General features: G+C 47.1%; 1 protein-coding gene across 1 annotated transcript; it reads left to right on the top strand.

The window, feature by feature from the left end:
- The first annotated feature begins 2640 nt into the window (after positions 1-2640).
- On the top strand, positions 2641-13608 carry LOC310671540 (tubulin alpha-1C chain-like). The gene is made up of 4 exons (XM_083427785.1): positions 2641-2795; positions 7795-8017; positions 8116-8264; positions 12529-13608. Exons 1-4 carry the CDS (start codon positions 2793-2795, stop codon positions 13501-13503), a joined length of 1350 nt encoding a protein of 449 aa, XP_083283911.1. The 5' UTR covers positions 2641-2792; the 3' UTR covers positions 13504-13608.
- The last annotated feature ends 8069 nt before the right edge of the window (positions 13609-21677 follow it).

The raw sequence follows: 21677 nt of genomic DNA, 5'->3' as shown, positions 1-21677 counted from the left end.
AGCACTCTCGGGTGCAAGTAGATAAATAGGGACCGCTTACCAGCGGGAAGGTAAACGGCGTTTCCGTGTGCGGCTCTGGCTCGCCAGAGCAGCGATGTCACGCTGCTCACGTGACCTGGAAGTGTCTTCGGACAGCGCTGGCCCCCGGCCTCTTTGAGTGAGATGGGCGCACAACCCTAGAGTCTGTCAAGACTGGCCCGTACGGGCAGGGGTACCTTTACCTTTACCTTACACACACACACACACACACATATATATATATATACAGTATATGTATAAAAGTAAAGGTAAAGGGACCCCTGACCATTAGGTCCAGTTGTGGCCAACTCTGGGGTTGCAGCGCTCATCTCGCTTTATTGGCCGAGGGAGCTGGCAATAGGTTTTAAAGGAGGATTTCATTTTTATTTTTATATCATTTTTATTTGATTTTACAAATATAAGTTTATAACAATACCAAATAAAGGTAAAGAGACCCCTGACCATTAGGTCCAGTCGTGGCCGACTCTGGGGTTGCGGCGCTCATCTCGCTTTATTGACTGAGGGAGCCGGCGTACAGCTTCTGGGTCATGTGGCCAGCATGACTAAGCCACTTCTGGCGAACCAGAGCAGTACACGGAAACGCCGTTTACCTTCCCGCCGGAGCGGTACCTATTTATCTACTTGCACTTTGACGTGCTTTTGAACTGCTAGGTTGGCAGGAGCAGGGACTGAGCAACGGGAGCTCACCCCATCACGGGGATTCGAACCGCCGACCTTCTGATTGGCAAGTGTTAGCAGTGGCGTAGCGTGGGGGGTGCAGGGGGGGCCGGCCGCACCGGGCGCAACATCTGGGGGTTAGGGTTAGGGGGCACAAATCCACAGGTTAGGGGGCGCAAATCCACGGGTTAGGGGGCGCAAATTACTTGCCTTGCCCCGGGTGCTGACAACCCACGCTACGCCACTGAGTGTTAGGCTCTGTAGTTTAACCCACAGCACCACCCACGTCCCTCATATATATGTATGTATAAAATTGATTACATTTGAATGGAAATGGTATTTGTGAAAACGGTTGGGGGGTTAAAAATTAGTTGCCCCCCCCCCATGTTATTTCTTTATCAATTAAAGAAAAAAAATCTATTATTTTTTCTGAAAGTGTGGCGCACAAGGGGGAAAAGTTTGAGAAGCGCTGCTCTGATGCGTCACGAGCCTCTTCCCACCCATCTTTGTGTGTGTGTCTTTCGTTGTAGCGCACCAGCAGGGCTTTCCCTCTGGAATGTGCAGCGCCTGCATTTCCGAAGCAGGAATCGCGGAAAACTGGCGCTCGCCAGCTGTTCCCAACCCGGCTGATTCCTCCCTCGTTGTTCTTCTTGGGCTCCTCCCTCAATTACCTCATTCATCACCCCTTCCGGATCTCCATCCCCCGTAGCTGCCCTATGGGCGTAGCCAGGATTTTTGTTGGGAGGGGAGGGCAGGTTCTTTGTTGGGGGAGAGCCTTTTGCTAGGAGAAGGCAGAATCTCAGCTGTGTGGTTTTACTGATTTTTATTGATTATTTGGGGGGGCAGATGCACCTCCCGACCCCCCCCCTTGGCTACGCCCATGCGCTGCCCCCCACCCCACATCCCGCACGCATCACTACCAATGGGGCGCAGCAGGAAATAGATACCGGCGGGAAGAGCGAGGGCGCAACGCGCATTTTGCGCAACTTGCGCAGGGGCGGGTCGCTTTTTGTCCAACACATTTAATTGCCTGCCGGAAGAATAACGGTCTGTTAGGCCCCACGAATATCCCTCTTGTTAGGTTGGAATTGAGTTTCAAAATAAACAGGCTTCCACTTTTTGAACAACTATATGGTGGGGGGGGGGGTTGCCTACTTAAAGTAAGGCTGTCACACGTCCGGATCGCCCCGGACATGGGGGGGGGGTCCTCTAAAAAGCGCATCTTTGTCCTGGATCTTTGACAAATCGCGGGGTTTTTAAAGTGCTTTGTTAAGAAAAAGCTCGACGGTTTGGGGGGCGTCCTGGTTTTTACTTTTTTGAAATATGGCAAACCTACTTGAATGAAAGATTTTTTTGGGGGGGGGAGACCACGTAAGCCCCGCCTCACATCCTCGATCACGTGGCACGGTGCACGCACAGTATTTGAATGGCAATGTCCATCAACCATAGGAGCCGACGGGTTTTCGGACCCACTTCAATAAAATATTTAAGGGGTTTAGGCCCCCCACCCCAGTTTATAGGCATTGCCATTCAAATGGTGTACATGCACCATGCCACGTGATCGATGTTTTATTTTATTCAAGTTGGCACCCCTGCCATCAATTGGGGGGGGGGGCTCAGATATTTTGTTGGAGTGCCACATTTTTGGTGGGGGGCACAGAACCTTAGTTAAGTATTTTTATTGCTCTGCAAAGGGGACAGCTGCTCTCCCCTTGGCTACGCCCTTAGCTCCTATGAATTCCTCTGTGAAAAGCGGGGTCCTTGTCCTCCCCTCCCCCCTCCATTCATGGCGGTAGCAGCTTCTCCCCTCCTCATTCGCCCGCCCGCCCGCCTTCACCTTTCGGGAAATTCGAACCCGCCAATCAGGAGCCGGTGAAGGGGCGGGGCAGAGCTCCTCCTTCTCCCTCCGCCAAGCCCCCTCCCTGCTGCCGACGACACGGTCCCAGCCCTATAAAAGGCCCCGCCCCAACCCGTCCCGCAGTTCGGACGAAGTTTTGGCTCACCGGCGGCTCCCTCAACGGGTCGACTAGTGAGGAAGACTCGGTTCCTCCTTCTCCCGCTTCGTTGTTTTTTTGCTTCCTTGCCGTCGAGGAAACATGGTAAGTAGCGAGGAGGAGGCTTGGAGACAAAGGTTTCGCCGGGGTTCGTGCCTGGGGACCAGGAAAGCGAGGCTGGGTGGGGTGCAACGGTGCCAACTTGGCCCCACAAGCGTGGGTGCCCATGCGACGTGCATGGCCCTGGCACCCAGATGAGTGGGTGTCCTCCACGGGGAATTTTGTGGGTGCTCGGGCATCCAGGGCCATGGGGTGGGAGACGAGGGGTCGCGCAATGGAGCTGCGCCCTGTGGGTGTCGGTAGCCAGCTCGGGGCTCCCGGGATGGGGGCCAAAAGGCAGCGATGCCTTCTCCTCCCTCGTTGTTCCAGGGGGAGCTCCATCCCGGTGGGGGGAGCCGCCCCCCGGCTCCAGGGAAGAGCGTTTCCGCGTGTAGGAAATCGCGCCGTGCAGACACGTGTCCGCGTGTGCGCACATCCGGAGGAGCGTTGCCCGAGTCGTTTCCGCTCATCGGGTTGGGGGAGCGAGTGGCCTGAAACTTGCGCGCACGCGGTGGGACGCCCAGCTTCCTTGTTGTAGGAAAAGCCCCTAAATGGCCGTACTCGTCTCTTTAACCTTTAACGCGCCATTTAGAAGCATAAGGTGCCTCATTTGCCCGGGTTCTGATAATTTTTTTGGGGGGGGTGCGCTTGGGATTCAATTGCGTCTCTACGGGGCTTGTTAGGATCAGTGCCGGAAGCGGGTTCTTGGGTGCGTTGCTTAGTCTAGTCGCTACCAAACGAGACCATGAGAATATCTTGAATAGTCTCTGTGCGCCTCGATTTACCCTTTCTGGGAAATGGGTCTATGGAACACAAGGTCTTTTGCCAAAATCCTCCAGAAGCGTGCTTCCGGAACCTTAAGCAGCAGGATGTGGCCGCTTAAGCCTGGCATGGCAGCCTCTTCCACATCCATGTGCGTAGGGGGGGGGGGTAGGTGAGAGCAGCTGCCCGCCCCCCGGATCAAGTAAAACAATAGACATACTTAAGTGACGAATCACGTAGGTTTTGTTCCCCTGACAAAAGGCCTACCTCCCCCGCCCCACAAAATTCCTGGTTACGCCCATGTCCAGAACTTTTTTTCTTGCTTCCTTAACTACGTGTTGAGTCACTTCTTCCAAGCAGAGTTGGAAAGCGCGAGTCCAAGGCGAGCAGCCCGCCAGAGAGAACGCGCGGGAAGAGCCTTGTTGAATAACCAGCTTGTTGCGTCATTTCCCCGGGCGGTTGAATGCAGAACCTTGTGCGCTTCATTTGCCTGTTGGCAAAAGAAGGAAACGCTGCAAATCAATCCTGCCCCCCACCCCCCATGCAAGAAAAAATAAACACACACTCTTGTCCCCAAATGCCCATTGCAAATCAGCCAGGCTAAGCGGCTTAGGTTGCGCTTAAGAGGCATCCTCAGGCAAGGTAATCCTTTTTGGGGTTGGATCGCATCTTGAAAGCAAAAGTGACCAAGTTTGAACTTGCCAGCTGCGAAGCTTGGCTCTGGCAAATAGATCCTGCATAGAAGGGGCATTATGTGGCATTGCATAATGTCCAGCTACCAGCAGGCAGGGCAAAATGGGCTTAAAAGTTGCTGGGAAGCAAGGCGTGTTCAGCCAAAGTGAGTTAGGAGGGACAGATCTTCAAAGGGCATAACAGCTCCATTTTGTGGCTCGGTTGAAATACAAAAGATGCAGTTCCAACATCAGTTGTTGTTTTTAAATTAAGAGCTTGCTCAAAACCGAGCTGTTGAGTAGACTTTTAATTTTTTCTTTCAAATCTGAGTAATTGGAGCCTGGAAACAAAACTGGCTTTGTTTCAAATGTGGATAACTGGAGGAAATTAAGGGTGTATCCTTGCACCAGATATCATGAAAAAGATGCCTCCACCTGTTGGCAGTGGAGTCTGATCCCCAGGGCAAATGGGGCATTGCCCCCCCCCCAGCCCCAAGTCTCCCACCTTGCAGTTGATCCAAGGAGTGGCACTGCCTCTCACCTGCCTAGTATCCGTGTTGCCTTTGTAGAACACTTACGGGGAACAGTATGAGAAACAAAGCTTCTCTGGCTTGCTTTTATTTGCCTCCCTGTCTTGCACACTGCCTGTTGGTCAACCTGGAGCCCTGTGCAAAATCTTTCTCTGTGCCCCACAACTTGTCGGAGAGACACGTTAACTCCCTTTGGAACCCTGATCCTAGTGTTCTGGGTTCCAGAAACTGAGGCTACCTAGTAATGCACAGGACTTGGAAACCAAATCTGCTCCTTGCTCTCCTCCCCCTTGTTTGCGCTGTGGGAAGGATAATGGGGCTCAGTTGCCTAGCACTCAATTGCCTGCTTTGGTGGGGTGAGGCCTTGGGCCTCTTCTGCCTAGCTCTTGCTGTGTTTTCACTTAGCTGGCAGCAACTAGCTAAAACAAGCCAAATCCTGTTGGGAGTTCAAAAGAGCTGGCTCTGAAACATCGACTCATTAGCATCTGGATGAGCTATCTGAAGAAGCAAGCATGAGCAGGCTAGGAACCGTGTCTCTCTTAAACTCCAGCACTCCTATAATCTCCAGGCCTTAGTCTTTTTGACCAATGGAACAACTTTGAGCACAGTGCCTGTGTAGTCGTGGGTGTTCAAGGTGGGGGCAGTTGCTCCCCCCCAGCAGGACTCATAATCCCCTGATTCTCCTATCAAAAAGAAAGTTATATTTGCTGCTTTGTCCTGGATAGTTCAGTGGTTTCAAAAAACAACAGCACCACTCAACAGCTTTCAGGGTGTCCTGGTTTTTACTCTTGAAATGTGGCAACTCTGTATTTGCTGCATTTGTGTAACCTAAAGCATGAGGCAAAATGTGATACTGTACAGATTTTATAGTCCTGAGGGATACATTGTGCTGCTGCAGCAGACACAATGACTCAACAGGCACCGGGTTGTTTGAGTCACACCCAAAGCCTGCAGTGCCGATTAGGAATGAGTAGCAGTGTCTTGCATACAATTGGTGCTTCAGGGTTGAGTTAGTGTTGTCGTGTAGGGAATCTGTTGGTCTATTGCACACCCTTGGAAGAGCTCATCTGGCTAGCCTGAGGTAGGATCTCTTTCCTACCCAGGGGACAAGACTACTACCTCACACTTCAGTGTAATCTTTGACCAGGACAGATCTGTGTCTCCATAGAATTTTCTCCTGCTCATTTATCTCACTGACTGCATGTTGAAGTAGGTTTATGAACTTTAAGAAGGGACAAGACTGCTACAGTTCTATATAACGCTTCCAGCTTCCAAGTACTGAATGTTCACTTGTGGAAAATACAAATAAACTGCAATGACCAGTGACCCTATTATTATTATTAATATTATTCCCCACTCGTGTGGCTAGGTTTTCCCAGCCACTGTGGGCAGCTTCCAGCATATTTGAAAACAATGAAATGTCAAACATTAAAAACTTCCCTGAACAGGGCTGCCTTCAGATGTCTTCTAAAAGTCAGATAGTTGTTTGTTTCCTTGACATTTGATGGGAGGGTGTTCCACAGGGCGGGCGCCACTACCGAGAAGGCCCTCTGCCTGGTTCCCTGTAACCTCACTTCTCACAGTAAGGGAACTGCTAGAAGGCCTTCAGCGCTGGACCTCGGTGTCCGGGCTGAGTGATGGGGGTGGAGACACTCCTTCAGGTACACTGGCCTGAGGCCGTTTAGGGCTTTAAAGGTCACCACCAACACTTTGAACTGGGAGCCAGTGAAGATCATTCAGGGCCATTCAGGGGTGATAGACTCTGGGCACCCCCCCCCCCAAAGAAAAGCTCAACAACTGTGGACAATGACAATAGGTAGATCGCTGCCAATTTTATAATATTTGGAGTAGATCGCAGTCTCTAGAGATGGATATGCCTGTACTAGGTGCCATCTATATAACATTTTCATAGAATTTTCTCTTAAACCATAACATGCTGTGAATTTTATATCCATATTCCATAATCGTTCCCATGCTTCCATTTCTACATTATGACAAATACCTATTGCCCAGTTTGTCTCCCATTCCAATAACATCTTGTGCATTTTAGACATCACAAAGGCCTGCCCTTTCTAAAGGAAAAATGAGGTTTCCCATGCTGTAGGTGCTGGTGTCTCGTTTAAGGATACCCTTCTCTTCAGATAGGACGATGGGGGAGAATTGGTTTTCGCCAACAGTTTCTGGGTAAAAGCTGTTGGCTTCCAAAGCTGTCACAAGCCACTTTCTCCTTATCAATCATCAAAAAATGGATTAAAGTCGCAACAGACTGGCATGTGGACAAGTTCCTTCTTTAAATGACCCCCGAGTATTAATCAGCTTAGCTTTAAGAAAGTGAGTGAATTTTCCACATGTCTTATTTCCTAGGCAATGGATTTTGTTTACATTCTGGTTTCTGGGTCTTTGGCATACAGTGTTCTAAAAATCTGTGGTTAAAGCACAATTTCTAGAAACACACTTTGAATTCTGCAAGTTTGAGGCCACAGTAGTGGGGGAGGATGGGGGACTGCTTATTCCGAGCTGTTTCATGGCAGCTCTGCCTTCGGGATGATGACATTGCATTGTGAGCAGTTCATTAGCTGCTTACTTCCTAGTAGACTGCCGACTAGGTAAAGTTAAAGGGCCCCTGGACGGTTAAGTCCAGTCAAAACTATGGGGTTGCGGAGCTCATCTCGCTTTCATGCTGAGGGAGCCGCCTTTTGTCCACAGACAGCTTTCTGGGTCATGGGGCAGCATGACCAAACCACTTCTGGAGCAACGGGACACCAGAGTGCATGGAAACGCTGTTTACCTTCCCACCGCAGTGGTGCCTATTTATCTACTTGAACTGGCGTGCTTTCGAAGTGCTAGGTTGGCAGGAGCTGGGACTGAGCAACAGGAGATCACCCTGTCACCGGGATTCGAACCCCTGACCTTCTGATCGATAAGCCCAAGAGGCTCAGTGGTTTAGACCGCAGCACCACTGCCAACTAGCACACCTTTGCTCAGTCAGTGTGTGCATTGAGGAAGGATGTATGCATTCATTCTAACCGCTTCTCTTTGCAGCGTGAGTGCATCTCCATCCACGTTGGCCAAGCCGGAGTCCAGATTGGCAATGCCTGCTGGGAGCTCTACTGTCTTGAGCATGGCATCCAGCCTGATGGGCAGATGCCCAGTGACAAGACCATTGGGGGAGGAGACGACTCCTTCAACACGTTCTTCAGTGAGACGGGAGCTGGCAAGCACGTGCCCAGGGCAGTCTTTGTGGACTTAGAACCAACTGTGATTGGTGAGCAAACAAGGCACTTCTAACAGTTTTCTAGCTATGTTTGTGTCTCCAGAAGGGATGCCAGAGGTCTTGATGCTTCCACTTGCTTCTCTCCGCAGATGAGGTGCGCACTGGCACCTACCGCCAGCTCTTCCACCCCGAGCAGCTCATCACTGGCAAGGAGGATGCTGCCAACAATTATGCCAGGGGCCACTACACCATTGGCAAGGAGATCATTGACCTGGTCCTTGACAGGATACGGAAACTGGTGAGTTGACGTCTGCGAGACTGGGGGAAGGGGCTTCTAAACACAGCAGGAAAGATGTTTCACAAAAGCACCCATTATAAATGGAAAAAGGACATTTCTTTAATATGTTCCTTCTTGTTTCCTCTGTTCTGGCTCTGAGCATGGTTGCAGCAAGAAAAAGCGCTGTCCATGTTAACAGGGAAAGGCCAGCTTTTCGGGAACAGTCAAAACTCTTTAAAAAAAGAACAAAGAGGGACCCTCCAAAATTGATAAGTGAGGACTGAGTATGCTTGGAGTCCATAGACTTCTATGTGCTGGGGGGAGAAAATGTAAAAGCAAAGGGGGGGAGGGGAATGGAATAGCAAAGGGGGAATTCTGACACACACACCCCCACTCCTCCCACTGCAACATTTTTTGCAGGTTTTGCTTTATGTCCAAGCTGTGTTAAACTTTTGAGCTAGGGTCCTACCTGCCTGTAGGGACGCGGGTGGCGCTGTGGGTAAAAGCCTCAGTGCCTAGGGCTTGCCGATCGAAAGGTCGGTGGTTCGAATCCCCATGGCGGGGTGCACTCCCGTTGTTCGGTCCCAGCGCCTGCCAACCTAGCAGTTCGAAAGCACTCCCGGGTGCAAGTAGATAAATAGGGACCGCTTACTAGCGGGAAGGTAAACGGCGTTTCCGTGTGCGGCTCTGGCTCACCAGAGCAGCGATGTCACGCTGGCCACGTGACCCGGAAGTGTCTCCGGAGAGCGCTGGCCCCCGGCCTCTTGAGTGAGATGGGCGCACAACCCTAGAGTCTGGCAAGACTGGCCCGTACGGGCAGGGGTACCTTTACCTACCTGCCTGTACTGCTTATGCAAGCCTGCTTCTTTCCTTCACCCCCTTGAAAGGCAAGAAGAAATTGTATACTCAGTTGTACCCTGCTGCTAATTAATACTCCACATGCACTGTATCCTGCTTTTCCCCAAAGAGCTTAGGACAGCAGAGGTGGTGGTGTGATCATGCAATAATTTGTGGTGTCAGATTGATCAGTCCTCCAAAGCTAAGCGCTGGGGCAGGAGTAGCATAGCCATAAATTTAGCAGGACCAGTTGGTCTAAGAAGGGGAGCTTAATGGTTGAGATGTTCTCAGTATAACGTCTAGCCCTTGAATTAACAGGCCATAGTTGTTTGGAAGCTACAGGGACATAGTATTAAGCGAGGCTCAGTGTCTCTGTCCCCCTCTCCTTCATCCCATTCAGAAGTCTCTGCTGCACTGCTTAGGAGCCTTCTGCAGAGACGTTCTTCTGTTGTGAAAAGCTGTCTGTGGGAAGGAGGTATTCAGGAGCTTCTAAAGACAAGGGAAAGGATGCTTGAGATAGACTTTAAAAAACCCAACTCCAAATCTCAATGTGCAGTGGTTCTGCTCGCCTGCCTGCCCTCATACAGCCTCAGAAGGCAAATTCTTTGATCTTGGCAAGCAAGACAGGAATGTCACTCTACAGCTGCCAAAATTGGGCTTGCAGGAAAAACCTGGAGTGGATTTTTGTGAGAGGAAGCCCGTGGTCTCCAGTTCTTGAATGCATTTGGGAATGCTTTCCCCCATCGCTACATGCACAATATTCCAAGCAAGGGTGTGCATCTTATTGGACTTGGGGGGGGGGTGGCCACACAAATTGGAGTCTGCTTAATCTCAAGTTTTTGGTTCTTTTTGCCTGTATGAAGCCATGCTTCTGTTTTCTCCACTTCTCCTGGAGCTTGGTGGCAGCTCTTCAATGAGCCTTTGTTCCATTTCACTTGCAGGTGGAATCTCCCACACACCAACTCCATGCATAGCAAAGGAATAATATCCAAAGTAGTACTAAGTAACCCCTAGCTCAAGCAGAACACTTTCACAATGAGACTTCCCTCCATTTTTCACCCCGGAAACTGTTCCGGGGGTTCCTCAAGCCACCTGGATCGTATTTTGGGGTGCGCATGGGAGGACGGGGCAAGTTCCATTGCGCAAGCCAAAGTTTTTCCGCTCGCATAATTATTTACTTGGATGCCACCCAAAGAAACAATTGCTTGGTTAGAAAAGCAGAAACAGAGCTTTGTGTAAAGTGGAAGAGCTCTCTGTATAGCTCTAGTCATGGGAAAATAAAATTCCTAGGCTGAGAATGTGCTCACAGGAACCTTGTTATTTAAATTCTAATCTTTCAGCCTATGGAAATAAAACAAGCACAGAGAGTTGTGGGGGTGGGGAATTGTACAGTTTAAGGAAGCCAGGAGTGGCGTTGTTGAGCTTCTGAAGATAAAAGCTCTTGGGCTTATCTGTATGGGAGACTGTTAGCTCTGTTCTTTATCTTTAGCAAGAGTTGAAGAGGTAGGATTGTACAGGCTGTAGTTTCCCATAAATATTTGGAGGGGAAACTGCTCTGCGTAAGCTGATAGGCACCCTGTTCCCTTAAGGCTAAAGAACAATAACTGAGTAAAAATGCATGCAGCCAAGCTGTTAATCTGCTTGTCGTATTGAGGTGAGGGGCTGGTAACATGCTTTTTATAGGCAGTCATAAGCATAGTTGCCTTTTCCCAGGAAGTTAGAAATTGATCTCTAGCACTAAAATGGGGCTTCATGATTTAAGAATAATATAATTTTTATTTATACCCTGCCCTCCCCAGCCATGGCCGGGCTCAGGGCGGCTAACAAGCAATAATAAAAACAAGTTGAATGAATACAACTTAAAAACAAGATTAAAATACAACATTAAAATATTGAAACATTAAAATATTAAAATGCAGCCTCATCACAGGAGGAGAAAGGAAAAAGAAAGAGGGGGAGGGAATCAAATTGGCTCCAAGCCAAAGGCCAGGTGGAACAACTCTGTCTTACAGGCTCTGCGGAAAGAAATCAGATCCTGCAGGGCCCTGGTCTCATGAGGCAGAGCGTTCCACCAGGCCGGAGCCAGAGTTGAAAAGGCCCTGGCTCTGGTTGAGCCTAATCTGACTTCCTTAGGGCCCGGGACCACTAGGGTGTTGTTATTTATGGACCTTGAGGCTCTCCGTGGGGCATACCGGGAGATGCGGTCCCGTAGGTACGAGGGTCCTAGGTCCTAGAAAGCTGGTGCCATTTACTGCGCCTTATATAAACCGCAGCTTGAAGAATTATTATCAGACGCATGCTTCATGGCTTACCTTGTGGCTTCAATGGTCTTCTCCTGTAAAATGAGCATTGTCCAAAGAGAGACTTTGATTAATACCATTCCTTACTTCATGGGCGAGGAAGCTTTGGCCTTCTGGAAATGGTTAAGCAAAAATGTCCCTGTCATCCGAGACCATAAGCTATTTTAATTTGAGTCCAGCAATGTATGGAAGCCACTGGTTCCCATCCATGCCTTATGCAGATGGACCCAATGGGGTGCAAAATATAATTTGATTCAGCCCCTGTGTCCCAATTTTGGATGTTGCTCAGGTTGGTAACTCCCAAGTTGTACAAAAGAGAGGGAGGAGATCGATCATACAAGGTCTGTCTGTCCTTTATGCAACAACTCACGGGCAGTTATGTTGAAGGGTAAGCATTGTCGGTGGGAAGGAGATAATAAAGAATAGTATTGTGTTGTGATCTTAAATTATTGAATTAGTGTTAGGATCAAAATTCTTAAATAAGCAAAGGTCCATGGGGCACTACACAGGGATTATCTTCTACACCAGAGTTAGCTAGCATTGTGTCCTCCAGACATTGTTAGACTACAATCCCCATCATTGCTTACCACCTCACAAGGTGGTGAGTGCCAAGACCCCACAGCCTTTGGAGGAAACTATGATGGCTACCAGAGGAATATGCATCTTCAAGGAAATTGGATTTTGCCCTTTCCAAACCCCTAGTAGCAGAGGAGGTGGTGTGATCATGCAATAATTTGTGTGGTCAGATTGATCAGTCCTCCAAAGCTAAGAGCTGGGGCAGGAGTAGCATAGGCATTAATTTAGCAGGACCAGTTGATCTAAGAAGGGGAGCTTAATGGTTGAGATGTTCTCATTATAAGGTCTAGCCCTTGAATTACAGGTCATGGTTGTCTGGAAGCTACAGGGACATAGTATTAAGTGAGGCTCAGTGTCTCTGTCCCCCTCTCCTTTATCCCATTCAGAAGTCTCTGCTGCACTGCCTAGGAGCCTTCTGCAGAGACTGCCTTCTGCTGTATGATCTTGTGACAAGCTGACTCTTACTGTCTCCAAACCCCCAGTAGTCTCCATATTAAGTGACTAAGCAGGCTTTTCAGCAAGACCATGTCAGGACTTGTGAAAATCTTTTAAAACCTCTCTCTTTCCAACAGGCCGACCAGTGCACAGGTCTCCAGGGCTTCCTGGTCTTCCACAGCTTTGGTGGGGGCACTGGCTCTGGGTTCACCTCCTTGCTGATGGAGCGCCTGTCCGTTGACTATGGCAAGAAGTCCAAGTTGGAGTTCTCCATCTACCCAGCTCCCCAAGTCTCCACAGCTGTCGTCGAGCCCTACAACTCCATCCTGACCACCCACACCACCCTGGAGCACTCCGACTGCGCCTTCATGGTAGACAACGAGGCCATCTATGACATTTGCCGCAGGAACCTGGACATTGAGCGCCCCACTTACACCAACCTCAACCGCCTTATCAGCCAGATTGTGTCCTCCATCACGGCCTCCCTGCGATTTGATGGTGCCCTGAATGTAGATCTGACAGAATTCCAGACCAATCTGGTGCCCTATCCCCGAATCCACTTCCCCCTGGCCACCTACGCCCCAGTCATCTCTGCCGAGAAAGCTTACCATGAACAGTTGACGGTAGCAGAGATCACCAACGCTTGCTTTGAGCCGGCCAACCAATTAGTGAAATGTGACCCTCGTCACGGTAAATACATGGCCTGCTGCCTGTTGTACCGTGGGGACGTTGTCCCCAAAGACGTCAACGCTGCTATTGCCACCATCAAGACCAAACGTAGCATCCAGTTTGTAGACTGGTGCCCCACTGGTTTCAAAGTTGGTATCAACTACCAGCCCCCCACGGTGGTCCCCGGGGGCGACCTGGCCAAAGTGCAGCGTGCCGTCTGCATGCTGAGCAACACCACAGCCATTGCTGAGGCCTGGGCTCGCCTGGACCACAAGTTTGACCTGATGTATGCCAAGCGTGCCTTTGTCCACTGGTACGTTGGGGAAGGGATGGAGGAAGGCGAGTTCTCAGAGGCCCGGGAGGACATGGCTGCCCTAGAGAAGGATTACGAGGAGGTTGGGGCAGACAGTGCCGATGGGGATGACGAGGGCGAAGAATACTGATTTCTGTTTGTATCCGTTTGTTTTCTACTTCTCGCTCCTGTCTCCTTCTGGATGCCTTCTGCTGCCCATTGTGTTAGACTCATTAAACAAAATGTTTAGCTGAAAGCAGTCTTGTTCCTTTCTTTATAGAACAAACCGTGCCCTGTCCTTTTGAGTTGTAGGCCTGGGTCCAAGATTCAGCATTGGGGACCATGTGTCTGTGCCCTGTCCTTTAGAGTTGCATAAAGGGTTTGTAGGACTCGGTCCTGCTATAGATGAATTCAGCTGAGAACATGCTTTTTGAATGAGTGGAGCTGGACTGGCCAGGTTCTTAGGGTTGGCAAAACCTGAATGTCTTTGCACCAGGACAACGCAGGCATTTGCTATGCACTGAAGCATGCAAGGGCACTGACCTATATATTTGCAGCACTTTAGCAATTCTGTTGTAAAATCTTTTCTCCTGCTGGGGCACATGACTCCACTTTCCTGCTTATGGATTTGATACTGAGAAAATTGGCCATTCCACCAACAAGATTCCTCTGGCCTGCTCCAAAGTAACATCTTTAAAATGGTATCAAAGAAATTACAGTGGTACCTCAGGTTACAGACACCTCAGGTTACAGACTCTGCTAACCCAGAAATATTACCTCAGATTAAGAACTTTGCTTCCGGATGACAACAGAAATCGGGCGGCGGCAGCGGGAGGCCCCATTAGCTAAAGTGGTGCTTCAAGTTAAGAACAGTTTCAGGTTAAGAACTGACCTCCGGAACAAATTACATTCTTAACTCGAGGTACCACTGTATAAAGGTAAAGGTAAAGGGACCCCTGACCATTAGGTCCAGTCGTGACCGACTCTGGGGTTGCAGTGCTCATCTCGCTTTATTGGCCGAGGGAGCCGGCGTACAGCTTCTGGGTCATGTGGCCAGCATGACTAAGCCGCTTCTGGCAAACCAGAACAGCACACGGAAACGCCGTTTACTTTCCCGCTGGAAAGTATTTATCTACTTGCACTTTGACATGCTTTCGAACTGCTAGGTTGGCAGAAGCAGGGACCAAGCAACGGGAGCTCACCCCGTCGCGGGGATTTGAACTGCCGACCTTATGATTGGCAAGTCCTAGGCTCTGTGGTTTAACCCACAGCGCCACCCGCATCCCACTGTATATTGACTAGCAAAGAGAAATAGGAGTTTGCTGATGGACCTTTGACCTTAGTCCATGTTCTCCTTAACTTTTGACTGGTTACTAAAATTGACCACCCCCAATGCAACAAGCCCCATAGATATTCTTGACCTTTCTTTACATTATGTGGCTTTATGGATTTGTAAGCGTTGCCTTTGTAACGAAATGCACCAGAAGGTCTGCAAACAGATTGCTTGGTCTTCGCTGCAATCTTTATTAAATTGGAGGGAGGCGCTACAACTTTCTGTGAAAGGGCAAATTTGAATCTCATTATATCTAGATACACCGGTTTTGCAGCATTTGGGTGGTGGTAAGGTTTATGATATTTTGATCACCTTTTTGATGGTTCTAACATTTCACCACTGGAGCAAATATGATCGTCTGTAAAATTTCATTTTCAGTTTATGAAGGAATTCTATATCCTCTAACCATGCTGACGAATAATTCTACGAAACAGTAGTCAATATCCGGAATCACTGTTCAGTGTTGGACATCATAATTGCTGAATACACAAAACTTCATAGCTTGTCTTTCATCGTACAAAGTTTGGCACCTCGCTTCATTTAAAGATTTTCAGAGACTTTGAGACTAAAGATTTCATTTTGTACTTGTTACGGTTTGAAGCAATTCTGTAAAGATTGTCTATTACATATGTATATGGTCATCGTGTTGCCTAGACATTGCTGACGTTCTCTTTGCCACACAGGGGTTTGTTGGGTTACTCCCCAGAGAGCCTGGCACCTGGGTGCCACGCACCCCTAGCGCCTATGGGTAAGACAGCCTTGGCTGTTTCATAAGGAGGTGCATGGGCAACATGCCATCTCCCCTCCCACTACAGTAGCACATGGGTTTTATTTTGCATGCCTCTTTTGTTCAGTAGAGGTAATAAAGCTATACACAAGCTCTTTCTGTTGGCAAAGGAAGCCCTGCCAGGGCTACAAGACACAGAACTTAATCTTGGTGAGTAGGTGGGAGATAAATCTCAGTCGCTAGCATTTAACTCCCGGGCTATGCCCTGTTGCTATAAAGACACCAGCCACCCTAGAAAAACGAATCAAATAAAAATAGCTAAAAGGTGACTCTAGAAAAAGTGGGGAAATGGAGCAAAGAAGATGTGCTGAGATGAGTTCTGAAGGCTGTCTCAGAAGCTGATGACTAACTACATACAGAAGTTGCATATTAGAATGAGAAAGTACAAGTCCTTATTACATGCCGTGATTGAGCTGGAATTAAAACCTGCATTTCCAAAATGTGCTTTTGGAGCCGTATATTGCTGCTCTTTGAAACCCCTTCATTTTTGAGTACTTTTCAGTAAAGTGGTTCTCGGTTCTCAAACTTAATCCGTTCCAGAAGTCCATTCCAAAACCAAAGCATTCCAAAACCAAGGCGCGCTTTCCCATAGAAAGTAATGCAAAATGGATTAATCCGTTCCAGACTTTTAAAAACAACCCCTAAAACAGCCATTTAACATGAATTTTACTATCTAACAAGACCATTGTTCCATAAAATGAAAGCAATAAACAATGTACTGCAGTCACACAATCAATCAATCAATCAATCAATCAGTAGCTGGGTTCCACACAGTCACAAAAACAAAACAAAGAGAGCCGCAAAAACAAAAACGCAAAATAAATAGCAAAAACAGACAAACCTCAGCGTAACACTCAAAACAGAAGTGTGGCACTCAAATTGGAAGTGTAACTCTCAAAATGGAGCATGTTCGACTTCCGAAAAAAGTTCGCAAACCGGAACCTTACTTCTGGGTTTGCAGTGTTTGGGTTCCAAGTTGTTTGAGTACCAAGGCGTTTGAGAACCAAGGTAACACTGTAGATTGTGTCAGCAGTCTTTCCTGTATTGCTACAAAAGTACCCTAACATCAATGAGTTTGTAGGTTAGGAATGAGGCCTGCAGGACTCCTCTGAGTGTCAAAACAGTTCTGCTTTATTTTTGTCCCTTGCCAGTAAGCTTCCAATCTCTCCTTTGCAGCGCTTGTTCTAGCCCCAACAAGCAGTGGAATAAATGGATGGGTGCAGGTTGCTAAGTCTGCAACTCGGAATTCAGCCAGCTCTGCATGAGAAAGCAAGCTCCTGCCAAGTGGTTTCTTCCAGACAGCAGGATACTCCAGCAAGGGCGAATCGGAATGGATTACATTAATGACTGCTGCCTCCTTCAGCGTCTGCAGCAGCTGTATCTGCATAAATACAAAAGCATCATTGGACGGACTCCAGTTAGCAATATGTGGGGTTGGCTATGTCTGGTTAGATGATATTTTTAACAGCTGCCTCTTTGCTTGCTCCTTCTTACATCCATCTCCCTTTCCTTCACATAGACTGCAGACCCTCCAAGGCTCCCTATTTTCCATCGACAGTCCTGGATTTACAGAAGCCGTCCTGGTTTCTGATTTGATCCTGGAATATCCCGCTTTTCCTTAAGTCGTCCCTATTTTCATTAGAGAAATGTTGGAGTGTATGGAGTTATGTGACCCCCAAGCCAAGGAGATCAGTAACTATACAACCCTTATGAGAAGGCAGCCCTGTATAGCGAAGTTTTTTTTATTGTTTAAAGTTTATATATATATGTTAGAAGTCGCCCAGAGTGGCTGGGGCAACCCAGTCAAATGTGTGGGGTATTATTATTATTATTATTATTATTATTATTATTATTATTAAATAGGATGTCCTGATTTTCATCAGAGAAATATTGGAGGCTGTAAAATTGGGTAGATATGTATTCCAGGCATGATAAAGAAGTAAAATTTCTATCCTAAATGACTCTGCCCTAGGATGCAATTAGTGGAATGCAAGCGTTGTTCAACTCAATGTATACATGAGGGGATAATTGACCAGGAAGTATAAAAGTCACATTTGAGTAGACAAAAATGAGGGGTTTAGTAAAAAGGAAGATGAATGGGAAAATCAAGAGCATTAGATTTCCCCATAAGCTGTTTGGAAAACCAGAACAATAGCAGACCCTCCACGTGTCCTATTTTCCAGGGATAGTCGTGAATTTACAGAAGTAGTTTCTGATTTGATCCTGGAATGTCTCACTTTTCCTTAAAGGTAAAGGACCCCTGAAAGTTAAGTCCAGTCGCGGATGACTTTGGGGTTGCTCATCTCGCTTTACTGGCCAAGGGAGCCGGCGTACATCTTCCGGGTCATGTGGCCAGCATGCCTAAGCCACTTCTGGTGAACCAGAGCAGCGCACGGAAATGCCGTTTACCTTCCCACTGGAGCGATACCTATTTATCTACTTGCACTTTGACGTGCTTTTGAACTGCTAGGTTGGCAGAAGCAGGGACCGAACAACAGGAGCTCAACCTATCGCGGGGATTCAGCTCTGTGGTTTTAGGACATCCCTATTTGCATCAGATAAAGATTAGAGGGTATGGAGTTATGTGACCCCTGAGCCAAGGAGATAAATAACTATACAACCTTTAGAAAACATCTGAAAGCAGCCCTGTATAGGGAAGTTGTTTAATGTTTAATGTTTAATTATGCTTTATATATTTAACATATGTTGGGGCAACACAGTCAGATGGGAGGGGTAATAAAGTAATAATAGTACAGTGGTACCTTGCAAGACGAATGCCTCGGAAGACGAAAAACTCGCAAGACGAAAGGGTTTTCCGTTTTCTGAGTTGCTTCGTAAGACGGATTTCCCTATGGGCTTGCTTCGCAAGACGAAACGTCTTGCGCCTTTTTTTTTAAAACCGCCAATGCATTCCTATGGGAAATACACAGTGGTGCTTCGCAAGACGAAAAAACTCGCAGAACGAATTAATTTCGTCTTGCGAGGCACCACAGTAGTAATAAAGTCATAAAGTATTACAAGTAATAAAATGATTATTATGGAGGAATAGGACATTCCTATTTTAATCAGAGAAATGTTGGAAGGGATGCAATACAGGTTTTTCCTGAAGAATTTGAAGATTATGCTTAAAACATTGATGCTGCTAGTCTCCTCCTCTTTCCGGTGGATATATTTATTCCTTCCATGTTCCTGATGTAGCACTTCACACGCTCTTTCTTCCCTGGCTGGGGTGGGGCTCAGGTGCTAAAAAGTCTTGGACCAGCCCTGGGCTGAACGAATAACTTGCCTCTGTCTTCACAGGAAGATGAAGGGCAGGCCCTTAGCCTAACTTTCTCATGGAGGGAATTTGAGGAATGAAGGCATGGACGAAAGGTGGAAGCCAACCACTGATCACATTTGTACAATTACGTACATTGGTAGGATTGACATAAAACTTGTAGTAAAAATTTGAACTATGGATTGACAAAGGATTTATGAGAATGGAGTTATAAAAGAGGTGCAGAGGGGGAAATCATTATATTAAAGTCCACATTGGGGGGGAGGAAGTCAAAAGGGATTATATGTCTATGTATTTAATTTGTTTGATAATGTAAAATAGAAAATTCAAAAATAAAATTTATTGTTTTAAAAATTTAAAAGCTATTTTTTTAAGGAAAATTGGCAAAAATAACACTGCTGATATCAGTTGCCATAGGTCGATTTTCCTTGACATTTAGCCGATTTCCACCAGGACACTGCTTTTGACTAAAGTATTCCAGGTTTGTCCAATAAATGCAAATGAACCGTTCATCTGTAGCTGGACAAAAGATACCATTTTAAACAATGTGTGTCAGATGGGATGTGTACACTATGGCAGAGATCAGATCCAATTATTTCAGGGTTTGAGAGTGGAAATGCTAAGCAAACTACAAATGCCTAATGCAGGCTTCCTCAACCTTGGCCCTCCAGATGTTTTTGGCCTACAACTCCCATGATCCCTAGCTAACAGGACCAGTGGTCAGGGATGATGGGAATTGTAGTCTCAAAACATCTGGAAGGCCGAGGCTGAGGAAGCCTGAGTTAGATGGAGAAGGCGAGGATGACGAGTTATTGGAAGACACTGGAGAAGAAGTGGTGAGAGCAGAACATTGACACAAGGCTGAATCAGGAGAAACTTGAGGAAAACAAGGGGAGGGCATTGTGTCACTGGAGAAGGGGGGAAGTTAAGGAAGGAAGGAAGGATGGGAGATTTGGGGTGGTGGGTGTAGGGGTTGGGCAGGAAATGAATGAATTCCTGTAATCTTAATTGACTTTTTTTTTTTTTTTAGTAAATCAATTTGAAAACGTTTGGCCACAAATAGGAGGTTTAACGATCCAACAAACTCAATCACAGGGGCAAGTAAATAAGGAGTAGGAATAAATTTCTTTCCCACATCCGAATCAAGAGAGGTCATGCGAGGTCTGGACCAGTGCCTAGACTCAGAGGTGGGCTGCGTGATGGCCAGCAACAGGGTCTGAATCCTGCCAAGGTGGAAGCGCTGTGGGTGGGCAGTTAGCCAGTTTGGATCATTTGGTCCACAGCCTGTCAGGAGTGCTCTGATGGTGTTTCCTGCTTGGCAGGGGGTTGGACTCGATGGCCCTTGTGGTCTCTTCCAACTCTATGATTCTATGATTCTATGCTTTGAGCGACATGCTACTTCCTCTGAAGGAACAGGTTCACAGGCTGAGGGTGCTCCTAGATGACCTCAGTGACGTGGAAGGCCTTTTCCTCCCCCACCCTCATAATTTTTTTTTTAATTTTTTTTTTTTACATTTTAGAATACAGTGGCACCTTGGGTTACAAACACCTCGGGTTACAAACTCTGCTAACCCGGAAGTAGTACCTCGGGTTAAGAACTTTACCTCAGAAATCGTGTGGTGGCAGTGGGAGGCCCCATTAGCTAAAGTGGTACCTCAGGATAAGAACAGTTTCAGGTTAAGAACAGACCTCCGGAACGAATTAAGTTCGTAACCAGAGGTACCACTGTATTCATTTAAACAACCTTAAAATAACAATGACTTCCCTTCTCCTCTTTCCGTGGTTCATTTTGCGTAACATAAATCCCTGCATATTTTATATAAACTAAACCATTCAGTATTCCATTATTGCATCCATCAAAACTTATTTACACTGTTGAATTTATCTTATTGCTGCCAGTGTTTTCATATGTACAATATCCCCCCCCCCCATATTCAATAAACATTTTCCAATTTTCTTTAAACATATGTTCTTCTGGTTCACTTATTCTATATGTTGGAATATCAGCTTAAGTCTCCATTCTTCTTTAGTTGGGACTTTGCTTGTTTTCCATTTTTGGGCTAACAAAACACAGTCCGCAGTAGTGGCATACATGAATAACCCTATTTGACACCTAGGAATTTCCATTTGAATTATCCCCAACAAAAAGCACTCTGGTGTTGTTTGGGTTTTTTTGGAAAGGTACTTTTAAACATTTTTTTTCCAGTTAACTATGAATTATTTCCCAATACAGTGATACCTCATGTTGTGAACTGTCCCCCTTACAAATTCTTTGGGTTACGCGCTCCACTAACCTGGAAGTAGATGCCCCTTCTTGCAGACTTTGCCCTGGGATGTGAGGGGAAATTGCGCTCCGGCGGCGCGGCAGCAGTGGGAGGCGCTATAGGAAAAGCGCACCTCATGTTACGAGCGGTTTCCAGTTACTAACGGACCTCCAGAACGGATTAAGTTCGCAACTAGAGGTACCGCTGTTCTCTTTTACCCTTTTACAGGTCCACCACATATGACAAAACGTACCCTTGGGCTCATTGCATCTCCAGCACTTATCAGATTCAGTCTTATACATCTTAGCAAGTCTACTCAGGAGTTAGATACCACCTGTACATGATTTTCAAGTAGTTCTCCTTCCAAGGAATAACATGCTGTAAACTTCAGAACGCTTTTCCAAAGTTTCCCCCAGAGATTAAAATCTATATTATGTCCTGTATCTATTGCCCAATGTTTCATAGAGGCTTTGACAAGCTCGTCTCTTGTTTCCCAATCTAAGAACAGATTGTACATTTTAGATAAGAGTTTCTTTTGTAGAAGTTCTTTTTCAAATTGTGAGCTTTGCCCCCCCCCAAAAAAAACATTTTTCCTGCCTATTTTAAACATTTCATGTAACTGATGATATTGTAGGCAGTCTATGAAATGGCTCCTTACACTTTC

The sequence above is a fragment of the Podarcis tiliguerta genome (assembly GCF_965153285.1).
Source record: "Podarcis tiliguerta genome assembly, chromosome: 2".
In the NCBI taxonomy this organism is placed as follows: Eukaryota; Metazoa; Chordata; class Lepidosauria; order Squamata; family Lacertidae; genus Podarcis; species Podarcis tiliguerta.
Note: the sequence above shows the minus strand (reverse complement) of the source record. Positions and strands in the feature narration are given on the sequence as shown.

What these genes read in the sequence shown, in the direction of transcription:
- LOC310671540 (XM_083427785.1), top strand. An exon ending in CTTAGAACCAACTGTGATTG is followed by an intron (nt 8,018 to 8,115) that starts GTGAGCAAACAA and finishes TTCTCTCCGCAG; the next exon opens with ATGAGGTGCGCACTGGCACC. An exon ending in TTGACAGGATACGGAAACTG is followed by an intron (nt 8,265 to 12,528) that starts GTGAGTTGACGT and finishes TCTTTCCAACAG; the next exon opens with GCCGACCAGTGCACAGGTCT.